This window comes from Alosa alosa, chromosome 8 (assembly GCF_017589495.1).
Source record: "Alosa alosa isolate M-15738 ecotype Scorff River chromosome 8, AALO_Geno_1.1, whole genome shotgun sequence".
NCBI lineage: Eukaryota > Metazoa > Chordata > Actinopteri > Clupeiformes > Clupeidae > Alosa > Alosa alosa.
The window spans coordinates 9,973,784-9,988,623 of NC_063196.1; the positions used below are offsets into that span (position 1 = coordinate 9,973,784).

General features: G+C 43.8%; 1 protein-coding gene across 4 annotated transcripts in view; it reads left to right on the plus strand.

Annotated features, from left to right (window-relative positions):
• prkchb (protein kinase C, eta, b) overlaps window positions 1-13,620 on the plus strand; it is a 34,510-nt gene extending 20,890 nt beyond the window's left edge. For all 4 annotated transcript variants that reach the window (XM_048250808.1, XM_048250810.1, XM_048250811.1 and 1 more), the window contains 4 exons: window positions 3,376-3,514; window positions 7,942-8,130; window positions 11,843-11,989; window positions 12,221-13,620. In XM_048250808.1, the coding sequence (XP_048106765.1) occupies window positions 3,376-3,514; window positions 7,942-8,130; window positions 11,843-11,989; window positions 12,221-12,367 (622 nt within the window). In that variant the 3' untranslated portion in view covers window positions 12,368-13,620. The remainder of the gene's footprint in view (window positions 1-3,375; window positions 3,515-7,941; window positions 8,131-11,842; window positions 11,990-12,220) is intronic.
• Window positions 13,621-14,840: the final 1,220 nt, after the last annotated feature.

Consider the following 14,840-nt stretch of genomic DNA (forward strand, 5'->3'; position numbering starts at 1 on the left):
AAGGGTTGTTGACACTGGCAGAAGTGGTGTATTCTGGGAAATGTCTTTGACGAAGCTGCAGTTGTCAATGGAAGCTCTCACTGGTGTGTTTTGCTTAACGTCACCGACATCCTGCTTTTGGGTATGCTAATTCTGTGTCTTTGAGCCGTACAGGCCAACTAGGAGAATAGCAGCAACAGGATAAGTTCCTGCTCCTATATGCATGTAGTTGGGTATCTGTGATAGCTACCAATGCAACAAAACAAAACAACACACATGTGTGCACAAAGTTTTGCTGCCGAGATATGGAAACATGTGATTCAGTGAGACGAGAATGAGCAGGTCAGAATTTTTCCAGTCATGATGTCAAAAGGGGAAAATTGTTGAATAAATCCACCTCAATTTTGAAAGTCAAGAGGAATTGTGCCGTTCAGAATTCTTCCCTTCATGTCGTCAAGAAGGGAAGCTTGTTGAATAAAACCACTTTCAATTATCACTATCTGGACTAAATCTCCGCTCACGACTGAAGAACAATAGTTTTGACCTGTTAGATCTGTTAGCAACATGTCAAAGAAAAGGCACCATGCATTTAGTCATTAGTTAAAAGATTCCAATCTTTCAAGAATCTTTCCCAAATCTTGTCAAAGTTGCTTGGTGTAACGGCTATTAGAGAGTATTTTTCAGTATGATTTTGAACAGAAGCCAGAGGTCTTGGGGAAGCCATTTTCAGCAAGGCAGTTTTATTTGTATTATCTGTGTTGTGCTTTTCATCAACGAGGCAACTCGATGTGCTTTATGTCATCTGAGAACTTTTACCCTTAAGGTGTGGGTTTTTGAACATTCTAACATAAGATTCCGTTCCGCAACAATTCAAGGTTCTAAAATTCTATGTTGAATGCAGTGAACCCAGATATTCTTTAGAATGTTTATTTTCCAACATTCCCATCACACCGATGTGACGGTACACCAAACGCCATACCACATGCAATATAATAATCGGTGTTGAATGTGTAGGGGGATGTGAGAAGCTGAGCTTTTCCGCAGTCAACAACACTGGAACCGGTGTCTACCTAATCTTATGCCAGTGGGTTGTGGTTCCTAGCCCATGAGGGCATGCCAGGATGCCCAGCCGCAGTGCCAGTGGCGGTGGAAAGTGAAAAGTGCCACGTTGTCAGGGTCTCGAGGCCAGCTGTGGCCGTGAGAGCTTGCAGGTTTGCCACACCAGTTTGAAGGGGAAGAGTGCTCTGAGGGAAGAGTGTGTTCTCTCTCCCTCCCCTCTCTCTCTTTCTCTCTTTCTCTCTCTCTCTCTCTCTCTCTCACACACACACACACACACACAGGCAGACTCATTCACTCACACACATACTGTAGACTCATTCACACACATGCTCATACATATTCTGCAGCCTTGCTTGGAAAAGGCACATCAGTGTAACTGCCTGGTAAAGAGAACGAAAGAGGAACATCGGGGTGAATGGGTTCAGACGTATTCTAACATGAGCAAATACGCCACCATACTTTCATTTGTACTCACATAATGGTATTCACTCACACTATCATTTGTACTCACAGAATATTAGATACAGTGCATCCGGAAAGTTTTCAGACCCTTTCAAGTTTTCCACATTTTGTTATGTTTCAGTCTCATCTTAAAATGCACTATAGATCCTGTCCTGTCTATGCACCACCTGTCTATTACTTTGTATACCAGATTGCACTTTTCTGCTTTTTTTTATCTTTGTACTTGTACTCTGCACAATGACGATAAAGTTCAATCAAATGTAATCGAAATCACACACCCACATGCAAATACAAACACACACCACACACACTAATATCTCTCACCACTTGTTCTCTCGCACACACATACTCCCTCCGAAAACTCACACAAACTTTCACACACAAATACGGAAACCTAAATTTGTGATTTTGCAACATAACCACCAATCAAAACATTGTTTGTGAATGAGTGCATTTGCCAGTACATTTGCATGTCCGTAATTATGTGTGTGTGTGTGTAGAATGGATAGAATAGAGTGTGTAGAAATGTTGTGTTTGCCACCACTATCAAAACACTGGATGATTTGGGCATCTCTGCCAGAGGCTTTGTCTTACTCATAAGGCCTGAGCCCAAGTTGATGTCACACACACACATACACACACACACACACACACACACACACACACACACACACTTACTCACTCACTCACATACACATAAGGGGGACAGTCTCAGCTGTTTTGCTCCTCGGGGGACAAAAAAAAGTCTACATGCAGGAATTTTGAAGACTCCCTCCATAATTAGCCAGACCCTCTAGGCCCACGTAAAAGCCCCATCGGTCCCCTGTGTTTGCCATGTGGTCAGGCGCTCGGCCCCTCTTCATGCTGGCACTTTCAGATGAGCTTTACTGGAAGTGTCTCCTCCCCCACCCCCCACCCCTGCCCGTTGCTCACAGCTTGGCACAGACTCCTGCAAGAAGTTTAGAACTTACTCACTCCACACACCCGGCTGACTGGTTAGAGTCGTTCAGCTCGGTGCCTTGCCGAATGTGTGTGGGGTTTTTCCATCATTGCACAAATGTGTTTTGTTTTTTTTAGTTTTTTTGTTTTGTTTTTTCTTTTGCATTTTCGACATTTTTGTCCCCCTCCTCCATGCTTCTGCAGTTCTATTGGGTCGGTGGGGTCGGTCTTCCAAGAAAACCATGTGACACTGAATCTGTGGTGCAAAACTTTTCCACAGTTGTTTGGTTCCAAATCCTCTGCCAGAACTGCTTGACTGCAAGTGAATAACATGGGGTGACTCCCTCCCCTTTTTAGTTTTATTGGCTGTAAAGTTACAATATTGCCAAAGCAACATCACATCACAAAACTAAAACTATCAAGAAAAGAAACATTTGACATGGAGTAGGATATGTATTAGAATGATACAATAAAATAAAATAGATAGAACACACACACTCTCCCTCTCTCACACACACACACACACCTTCTCTCTCTCTCCCACACATACACACACATGAATAATCCTGATTTAGTGACTGTCCCTTAATTTAACTCTTCCTGTCTCTCTCTTTGGCTATCTCTCTCTTCACCTTCTCTCTCTGTCTTTCTCTCTCTCTCTCTCTCTCTCTCTCTCTCTCTCTCTCTCTCCCTCTGTGTGTGTGTGTAAGGGTCTGCTGTGTATACAACTTTGGCTAAACAAATAAAATGTGGGTCAAATGATGAGGATGAGGTAAATGATTAGTCATCAATGATGGCTAATTTCACCACAAATCTTGACAAATGGTTTGTTATTTCTGCCACCTGTTCTGAGTTTAATCATAGCCATAGCAGACAAGGTGTGCCCAGTAGGTGTTGTGTCATAGTCCTCTCACCTGGGTGTGTCTGTTGGCTCAGGGACCTGAAGCTGGACAACGTCCTGCTAGACAAAGATGGCCACTGCAAACTGGCTGACTTTGGCATGTGCAAGGAGGGGGTCTTCAGGGGGGACATAACGTCCACTTTCTGCGGGACACCAGACTACATCGCACCAGAGGTGAGCTGAGAAACCTGTTGAGTGTGTGTGTGTGTGTGTGTGTGTGTGTGTGTGTGTGCGTGCATGCGCGTGCGCTGATCACAATGCATTTGAGTACTACAGTGTATAAACTGTGTGTATATGTCTATGTGTGTCTGTGGACCAGTGTATATGCACTAGTAAGCCTTTAAGAGAGATCATTCAGTGTGTTTGTATGTGCTGCATAGATAGACAGATGTCTGTCTGTCTGTCCAGCCCTGTCCAGATGAAAGTATGTTCTTTGAAGCAGGTATAAGGCATCCTCCACACCCACCTCTGGACAGTATGCAAATTGTAATAGGTCCATGTATGTGGTCACCTGTGGTCTAAGATGGGCCAAGACCAGTACCTTCATGATTGAGGGTAGATGGAGAAGGTTTTTCATAGGCATCCTCCCCTGGCTAAGGCTGAGGTTAAAAAGGTGCTGCAGAATACCAGAGATGTTCCGCACAGACCTTCAGGACCCTTGGGCTGATACCATCCGGACCTGCAGCCTTGTTCTGGTGAAGTCTCCTCAGCTGCATTTTCACCTGGCTGCTGGATACAGACAAACAAGTGGGAGGGATGGAGGGGGGAGGGCTATGATGCAGGTTCAGCGTTTCCTGACCAGTTGGTGTCCATGTTGGGGGTTGAAGGGTATGGCTAGGGACAGTGATCCTTAGCCATGATCACTGATTAGGCTAGCACAGGATGACCTAGTATGAGGGAGGAGGATGAGAGGTCTGAGTGGCTGGGGGAGGCCGTGGAGGCAGCAGAGTGTCCTGTACTGAACCTGCTGAAAAATGTGTTCAGCTCATTGGCCCTATTCAGACTCCCCTCAGCCTGATTCCCCTTCACCTTAAAACCCGTAGAGTACTTAAGAGTGTACTTGAAAGCATTATTCTAAGTGGGGAAGTGTGTGTTCCATCAGAACATCAGAATTCCACTACCTGGCTGCATCTTTTGGGATGTCACTAAGAGTGGCTTACATGTACATCTGTAATAAGATGCACGGTTGTGTGTTTGTGTGTGTCGGCACGTGCATGCATCTGGGGCTTTGTGAGTGTGTGTGTCTTTGTGTGTGTGAAGGAGAGAGAGGCAAATATATTGGTGTCTTTTAAACTCACATGACTTGTGAATTGTGTGTATTCTTAGGTTTGATGTTTATGTGTTATATGTTTATATGTTTAGTCACTGCTTTTGGTATTGGTATGCCTGGGGATGTGAATGTGCATGTGGATGTATCCCTGTCTGTACGCATGTTTATGTTTATCCTCAAACAATTTGCAAGGAGGGCTGCTAGGGTATAGCACTGGGTGTTCCTCTGGTACTCTTCAGCTTAGGAATCCAACAGGTTGAAAAATGTTTTAAAGAAAATCGGAGGTACTTATAAGGTTTATTATGTTTAAAAAGCCTTTACTCTCACATGGCTATTCTTTTAAAAACATGCCTATGCGTTTCGGCATTACTGCCTTCGTCAGAGCATGATAAAATGCCATTTTGCCAAAGTTGTTTATACGTACTAACGGCGCATCGTCATAAAGATACATTTATCTGCATCACACCCAGTTTTAAGGGAAAACAAGTTATATCATTGATTCCAATGGGAAAGACAGCTAGTAGTCACACATTACATCTAGTTATTAATTCACAGGACATTCAATCCTTTTACTAACACAATGGTTATGAAGAAATATGTATAATATGTAACTGACTCATGTCGAAACTATGTACATTACCAACCTAATTCGTTTCCAATACCCCCAATATTGAGGACAAATTTAGCTCGTAGCTAACACCATAATATCCCATGTACTTTAGTATAACATAACCAATTATCTCACCTAGTTGTAGGAAATACGTTCGTATTATAAATAATAGAATTAAGGTATGACTTATGTTTAGCTGATGTTATGACATGTAAAGTTAAGCTTTCCGATCTTAGTTATACAGTCAGCCAAGGGCAGTTCGACTGTGCCTACATTCGTGACACTCCTATTACTAAACTGGAAAGAGCAAAAAATAGGAACATAATGGTCACCTTAATTCTAGGAACACACCGATAACTCTTACACCAACTTTATTTTGTGCCTTTTATTCATGTTTGTTTAAAGGCACACTATGCAAGTTTTTTAGCTTAATTTACCTTCATTTAACCTTCATTTAGCTTCATTCAGAGTCATTGGAATGGTTATATGACTTTTTTCGGGTTGAATGGTGGCCGTCTCGCTTCCCCCTAGCGCCTGTGAGCGGAAAAACCACCCTTGCAACTGTGGGCCAGCGGGCCGACGGTCTCAGTGTCAGGAAGTATAACTAGTGTAGCGAATTGCTTTACTGCATTCAAATACACATACACGCCAGGCACCGGCTAGAAAAAGGTAGCGATGGAGTTTCTCAGACATTCGTCATGACAGAGCCAGCGAAAAAAAAGCAAAAACCGAGAAAACAGTAAGGAAATTGCCAATACTGCATAGTTTACCTTTAAAGATGTAAGTAAGTATAAGCCCTTTTCGTTCCCCACTTCGATGCAGCTCCATAGTTTTCCATTATATCCACACAGTCATCTTTCCCCTAAAAGGGGGCATGTACGTGCAGCACATACAACGTTCCATTCCATCCGTTAGTGTGTATGCCTTAGGGGTGGCACGGTTCACAAAATCTACGGTTCGGTTCGTATCACGGTTTAGGGTCACGGTTTTCGGTTCGGTACGGTTCTTGTTGTTATTTTTTCTTTTAATCTTTCACACTCCAGAAACATATTTCAGCATATAGCTTAATCATCCACAATTAGGCTAGAGTATTTAAAGAATAGTTATCATGTAATAATGCACAAACTGAATTTGACTTCACATAAAGCACATTATTGTCTGAGGAAACGTTAAGCTACAGTTGAGATTTTGATACAGCAAGAGGGAAGACATTGATAATTTCAACAATCTTTTCATTTATTTGGCATAAAAGGCAGAATGTGTACTATTGCCATCTGCAGGAACGTATGCCCCTTTTTGGCACACAAAGAAAGAAAGTGTAACTCTTGCAGCTTAAATTAAATTCTTAAATTAAAGTGCAGTATTCGGAAACATAAAGTTCTTATCTAAAGTAAAAGTGCCACTGTAATATTTTAAATATTAAAAAACATGCTGGCTAGTGGCTATCAATAAATGCAATCCATCGGTGGTGAGAGCTACGTGGGCCGTGTCGGACAATTCTTTGACAAGTTTTTCTCGTGTCTCGTCGTATAGTTTTGGAACTACAGAGGTGCTGAAGTGTCGGCGGGAGGGAATGTTGTAGCGGGCTCGAGTATTTTCATCAACTGACGAAATCCTTCACCCTCAATCACACTATATGGCAATCATATCTTTTGCAATAAACATCCCGATTGCTTTCGTTATGGCCATTGCCCTGGCCGAGTTATCACTGAGAGGCTGCTTAAATGCTGAGGACAGAAGTTGTTGGGTAGCCTGCGGCTCTTTCTTCCTTAAACTGTCTACAGACACATTGGGGTGACGTCTTTTCATATGACCTAGCATGTTCGAAGTGTTGCCAAGAGCATACTGGACACGTGTTGCACAATGTTTGAACACAGTCGCAGTCTTTTCTGTCGTCTTAACTCCTCTATCATCATAGGTAACCTCAAATCCGAAATGTTCCCACACACCAGACCTATAAGAGGCTGGCGCATCCTGCAACTCCCCACACACCAGACCTATAAGAGGCTGGCGCATCCTGCAACTCCCCACACACCAGACCTATAAGAGGCTGGCGCATCCTGCAACTCCCCACACACCAGACCTATAAGAGGCTGGCGCATCCTGCAACTCCCCACACACCAGACCTATAAGAGGCTGGCGCATCCTGCAACTCCCCACACACCAGACCTATAAGAGGCTGGCGCATCCTGCAACTCCCCACACACCAGACCTATAAGAGGCTGGCGCATCCTGCAACTCCCCACACACCAGACCTATAAGAGGCTGGCGCATCCTGCAACTCCCGGCAGTCTTTGTCTCTCGCACTTGCCATTTCTAAAGACTCCAGTCGCGCGCAGCACTCAAAACTATACTCCTACTCTCGCGCGAAAGGGAAACACATTGTCACATGGGAATCAATTGCGCATGCCATAACTAGCCTGAACCGTAGGACCGTACGACGAACACACACTCCGAACCATGACATGCCATCCGCATGGTTCGGAGCATTTTTCAAAAACCGTGCCATCCCTAGTATGCCTGCTTGTCTATTTGTGATATGGGTATGTATGTACATTGTACATTGTGTGTGTGTGTGTGTGTGTGTGTGTGTGTCTGTGTGTGTGTGTTTGTGTGTGTGTGCGTGCATGTTTATGTTTACAAATCCCATGTTTGTGTCTGTTTGTGTGTGTGTGTGTGTGTGTGTGTGTGTGTGTGTGTGTGTGTGTGTGTGTGTATCAGATCATCGAGGAGAAGCCGTATGGTCACTCGGTGGACTGGTGGGCGCTTGGCGTGCTGCTGTACGAGATGCTGTCTGGGCACGCTCCATTCGAGGCCGAGACAGAGGACGAGCTGTTTGAGTGCATCTGCCGCGACACGGTGGTCTACTCCTCCTGGCTGAGCAGCGAAGCCGAGGACATCCTCAAAGGGGTGAGTGGCGCCGAGCCTGCACACTACATTCACAAGAAAAACAATTGGGCCTGAGGTCACAGCCTGTACTCCCCTTGCTGCTGAATAACTGGCCTTTCTGCAGAGCTGCACCAGTATACAGTATAAAGTCAAGGGGATTTGAGTTGGCACAAACACTTACTCTGGCCTACATGGCAAATGACACATTTAAACAGTGACAACTAGGAACGCCAAGAGTTCTGTCATCAGCTCTGAATCAGCTCTGAGCCCTGTTTGCTCCTCTGCTCTGTGTGTTTGTGTGTGTGTGTGTGTGTGTATCTCTCAGCTTGTCTACTAACACAGCTGTCAGGCCACACACTGGGCATTGTGAATATCTTTTTATTTTCTCTTTCTTATTTTTAATTTTATGTTTACATTCTTTTATTCAAAGGGTCTTACAATATGATAAGATATGGCGCTATAATCATGTCAAGTCCTGAGCACATCCCTGTGAACAAATTATTTTATGTCACATGTGCAGATATTAACTGCATGCGTACAATTTTTTCCTGTGCACACAAATTCCACAGCCGAGAGCAGTACAGGCAGCTGTGAATGGGTGGGGGGGGGACCCCTACAAGCACACAAAACAACAGCTGGGGGCCAAACGTGCTTTCGAAGATGAGTTCTGCTAGCTCTCTCAAAGTAGAGCTTTGCTCACGTGAGTCAACTGTGACAGTTTGAGGGAGCAAACCAAGGGAGACACTGGCCCTCTGGTGATTGGTCATTTCTCAATGGGATCATACCCACACAAACCTCCTTGGACTTTTAAATAATTTGCTTGTGAAGATGTTTTATCGCACTCAGGACTTTTGACATGATTCCAGCGCCATAATAATATATTATATACACAGAGTGACTAACCGTACAATACTAACACAACACTGCCCAAGACAAAGACAGTACTCTGTGGTGTCAATTTCATAGCACATCCTTTCTGTGCAACTCGCATTTAACAACAAAATAATAATGGGGCGTAATGGGAATTGACTCACAGCTGAGGGTAGTGTTCTTTGAAAACTCACACCCTGCGATGCGGATGTTGCATAAATGGTCCCAAATTCAAGTCATATACTGACATTTAATTTCATTTATTTATTTATTTAGAAGCACAGTGCACATTCATAACATTTCTGTAAATGTGCCAGTGTTTGCCAGCCGGATAATTTTCAATTGTAGTCCTTGAGAACCATCAATTGTCTAAGTCAGTTGTTCCCAGATGTCAAGTCAGCAATAAAATATAATTTACAAAAGCACATAAAAAGCACATAAAAACATTGAGTTTACAATAGGAATACCCATTTTTGTTTATTCTATTCTCTCTCAATTAGGCAACAAGTACTAGATGTTATGCGCTACTAGTGCTTAGGGTTCTCGCACAGAGATCTCTAACTATTCTGCAGAGCTGCAAATTCCTGTATGAAGCAACATCCTCCATGTCACCCAGGGTGAAGCCACACACACTGCTGATAAGCTACTGCTGTAGTGATGGGATCATACACACACACACACACACACACACACACACACACACACACACACACACACACATTTCTGCAATGTTGTAGAAATACTACACTAGCATAGCCTGGGTGTTCCCATGCTGCCTTGCGCGCGATTTGATTCACGCTGCTATGGCAGCCTGGAGACCATGGAGCAAATTTTCGCCTGAGATAGGGGACCAATCACAGAACAAGGGGGAAAGCAAGACAATGATGAGCTATGCACAGACGCATTTGATAGACATCCGTGGCACCCAATAAACGGATCTGGGCATTTTTTTCAAATACGAGAAAATTAACGTTTGGTTCCCAGACCACGTCTCATTGAGAAGTGGTGGCGCTAGCCAGGCTAACACTAGCAAGCAAATCTGTGGCATCTTGCAGGATCATACTCTTGGGTTGGGAATATATGTAAATATGTGGATAAATAAAATGCATCCCTGTGGGCTTCAGCTCCCGTAGCAGAGATTGACCTCTCGGTGACCCTCCTCTAACAAGACATCAGACAGGCAGAGTATCAGTCTGGACAGCTGTAAAGTATGTAGGGCAGAAAGGGGGGGAAGATGAGAGAGAGAAAGAGAGACAGAGAGAGAGACAGACAGAAAGAGAGACAGAGAGAGAGACAGACAGAAAGAGAGTGAAGAGAAGGCTGGAGAAGCACAGTGAGGAAACCCAAAATGTGAGAAAGAGAGCGAGGCAGAAAGAGGAAAAAGAGAGAATGTGAGACTAACATAAACGAGAAGTGTGAAGACTGGGAAAAAGAGATGGAGACTTAAAAGAGAGAACAAGTAGGCACTTGACTGAGAGGCTGACTGTGTCGTCACTAACGCAGCTGTGCCACGCGCACTGTATGATCACTGCGCCGAGTCAGCCATTCCACAGGCATGGAAAGAGTCCATGCGGAGTAAGACTGTACCCAGCGCTATACAGCCTGACTGCGGCAGAACCAAATGCTATTGAATAATGCTATGGAAAAACCACTAGGACACGTGGCAGTGATATTGAACTGCCTACTAGCAGCAGTCTGACCCTAGACATGCATGAGCGGCTGAATGGTTAACCTGCATCTCTGAATCACAAGACATCTGACTTTCTTAATTGTGCAATCCCCAAACTTTCAAGCACTCGCCTGTTTTGATTGCCAAAACCTGGGCACACCAGAGCAGTGCTCTCTGTCGTCACTAACTGCGTAAGCAGGCACGTCTGATTCATCTTATTGAGTGCAGATGCCATCGAGCCGGCTCTGACTCCTCACCGCTTCCTCATGACCTCCCGTCACCAGGGATAATTAAGCTCCCTGATTGTCCTCCTCTAGAGGCCCAGAGAGGTGGGCCGACCTCCTTGACCTTTGTGACCTCATTACGCCCATCCTGACACAAAAGGAGGGGTCAACAACGGTTGACCTAGTAGAGAGTGATCTCCTGCGGCACAGGCCCCCACTTGTTCTTTTTCTTTTTAAGAACAGGGAGATCTGCCCATGTGCGGGGGGGGGGGGCTTTCAGTGTTTAGATGTTTTCTTGCAGTATTGCAGTGGACATACCAATACACTGAAACTATGGAGTTATCAATATGTACAGTATGTTGTTGCACATACTGTACATATTGATTTTAACCCGACATCAGTCGGATCCTACAAATAATTTAAGTGGGCCAAATTCCTGTGTGATATGTCATGTGGTTTGGCCTGGCTCACGATGCCCGATTAGAAGACATAACAATCAATGTTCCAGCTCTTGTCTGATCCGATCGGATTTCTTGCATGTCAGAAATTGTTATCCGCTGTTTTGCCATGTGAGCAGTTGAATGTACAGTGAGAGCACATCAATCATATCATGTCCAGTTGAAATATGTATGCCTGTTTTATGCAGCTGAAATAAAAGTGTCTGCCTATCTTAAAGGGATTTTGCATACAGAAACATTTTGCATACAGAAATCTCACTATCTGCATAAGCCAGTCGTAGTACTTGGCTAAAGCCTTGCTCTGTTTACTGACTTAAGATCTTTTACCTCTTTTTGGATTTGGTTTCCCATTTGGTGTCTGCTTCTGTATTTACTAACAAATAATGTTCACACAAAAAGATGATAGTTTTGGCCAAGTTGTTCAGTTGTACTACCTTGGACTGATGCTTGGGACAGTTCATATTAACAAGCCCCCATTTGATCTGTGTGTGTGTGTGTGTGTGTGTGTGCAGCTTCTGATGAAGGACCCCCAGTGTCGCCTAGGCTGTGTGGAGAGAGAGGGAGGAGAGGAGGCCATCACGTCCCATCCGTTCTTTTCCGGCCTCGACTGGAACGCCCTGAAGAAGCGAGAGCTCGAGCCTCCTTTCAAACCCAGAATAGTGAGTCCAGCCAGTTGACACTGCACATTTTGTTGTGTAGTCACTGTTACTGTTACTGTATACCTGGTCTGTTGTGCCTTTGTTGTTTTGTTGCTATGGTTGCCTGTTATGCTGTCAGTGCGGTCTCTTGTCGATTTGTGTTCTGTATTTAAACGATATGGCACAAGTGAGAGGGAAGAGGAGGAATTTTGCATTTCAACGGTCTCTCTTGCTTCTTTCTCATCTCTGCAGAAATCGCTGGAGGATGTGAGTAATTTTGACCCCGACTTCACCCAGGAGGAGCCCACGCTTACTCCCATCGAGGACGCCCCATTCACCTTTGGCAACCAGGAGTTTAAAGACTTTTCCTTCACAGCCCCCGAGCTGCTGCCCACATAACAGAATGCTGGACAATGTACACTTTAGCAGTGTATTTAAATGGGCTTGAATGCAGACACAAAGATACGCACGCGTGCACACACACACACACACACACACACACACACACACACACACACACACACAAGTGTAAAACATTCAGTCATACTCCTGCTCTGACAAGCCCATCGCCTCAAAGTTATTCCCACACAATAAGGGTCTTAAAAAAAATAAAAAAAAGTATGGTGTGGCCTGGCAGCTGCCAGCTATTCTTGGAACTGTTTGACCATCAAAGCCGGGAATCAGAGCTTTGAGCAACAAATACATAAAAAAAAATACTGGACTTTGGTCACTTTGAATATTCTTGTTTTGTTGTGAATGCTTCTGTGGCAGTGCCATGAATTGCATTGTGTTATGAATCGTGTGTGTGCGTGTCTGTGTGTGTGTGTGTGTGTGTAAATTAGTGAGCCTACTGTGTGGCAAAAAAGGTGTCATCTCTGTAGTCCCACACATGGATGGAAATGAAGAAAAGAATACTGTGGGAAAGGCCTGAAGAGACTTGAAATTAATTGCTCCATGTGTTGACAGCAAAGTGAACAGCCTTCTCTTAAATGATTCAGAGGGCTAGGTGCTAATGACTGTGGCACGACAGAAGAATTAATTTTTCATGACTCCAACAAGCATGTACCTCTCTTTTACACCTAACAAAATACCTAACACCTAACAACTGCTCAAGGCTTGACTTCAGCCCTGTGAATAGGACCTCAGTGTCCAGACCGTCTCCCTCTGCCACCTATGAGCTTTGCCTTTGCTTTAATCGAGTGACCTTTGCTTGCTTTTTTGGCAAGCCTCTGCCTTCGTCTGAAGTCCAGAAATGCTCAAGACTTCTCTAACAAATCAAATGTCCCATTGTGTTTCCTAATTGAGGTCAGACATTTTGTTTAGCAGCACCAAAGCTGATGAATTATTTGTGAGGATCTTTAGCACCGCTGTTGTTATTGAGAAGGAATGCCAAGGCTGTATTGGGTCGATTAGATTGTAAAATTATAGAGACTCAAATAGCACAGATGTTTTATCTTGTTTCTTGTTTTCCCAGGCTTGCAAGTCTGAAATGCTCATTTGCTGTATCGCTGAAGGATGTTTCCCTGGGGTTCTGCTATAAATTATTTGAACAAAAGCAAGACCTCGGTAGGGGGAGAGAGAGAGAGAGAACATTTTATACCCAACGACAGGCCTTTTAATTTCTCACATGCCTCCAATAAATAACTTGTTAAATAAAACTGTTTTTTTTTTTCATAATTAAGTTTGTATGTGAGTGAGTGTGTGTGTGTGTGTGAGAGAGAGAGAGAAGAAAGTGAGTAAACACACATAGATATTAAATCAGAAGTACACCCTAAACCATTTCCTGTTGAGTATGGCAATGCAAAATTGTGACAAATGGCCCAGACCATTGACCTACATTAAAGTCACAATGTTTTTCCCCTACCCCTACCCAGAGCCTTATAGATAGATACTATATATCCCTCTAAAAGGCTCTGCCCCTACCCACCCATCTTGCCTGCTGCAGAAGTCAGCTGATGGCTCAACTTCCTGCCTTTCCCCCTCCTTTGACTTATTGAATACTGCTTTATTAAGTGGTGTGGCACAATTACAAAAAGTAATCTTATTTCAATTTCATCTGCATATTGCAGAAGATTTGCTTTTCATAAAAACCTTAAGAGCCAAATGGAATTTTAACAATTTGATAAATGTACAATGTGCAAATTGGGAAGTTTCTGAAACCTTATTGACCTGCAGCACCTATACAGTGCTCTTAAACTAAACAACTGGACTAAAACAATAGTGTTCTAATGGTAGCCTAACAGGGAGGCTACACCAGGCGAGTAACTGAAGCGTTCCGTTCGCGTTGCATCTGCTGCAACAATTAGCTTCCACTATAATTTGCAGAAGTAGCAGATGTAATAGCGCAGCATACATTCGAAAAAATAGACCAGTCTTCTAAAATGTTTTTTACGCATCGCGAATGGAACGTTTCAGTTACGTGTCTGGTGTAGCTTCCCTGTAATGCTCCTTCAGTCCTAACAACAACACAGGGCATAATGCTATGAGCTAGGAAATCAGGGCATCTCATGTGAGCTACACACACAAATAACACTCGGCCACCGCTCTGTACCATGTAGATTATATTTACAGCTCAGCCTTATGTAAGCTATCAGAAAAAGAAGGAAAAAAAAACACTTTGTCCTGACTGGTCCATAAAACCATCAGGGCTATCTAAGACTAACCTCTGTTTTTACCATAAGAGGTGTGGAAATATATTGAGAGGCCCCTCTGTGTCATATGTTAATACACATGAGTAAAGGCTACAGGCTAAAAATATGCCAGTACCCCTGACCAGAAGGCCCTGGTGAGGCAAAGTACAATCCAGGGTGGGACAAAAACAAAGGTCACCTTAAAGGTCAACGGTAGAGACAGGTTTGCCTTCACATGTCTG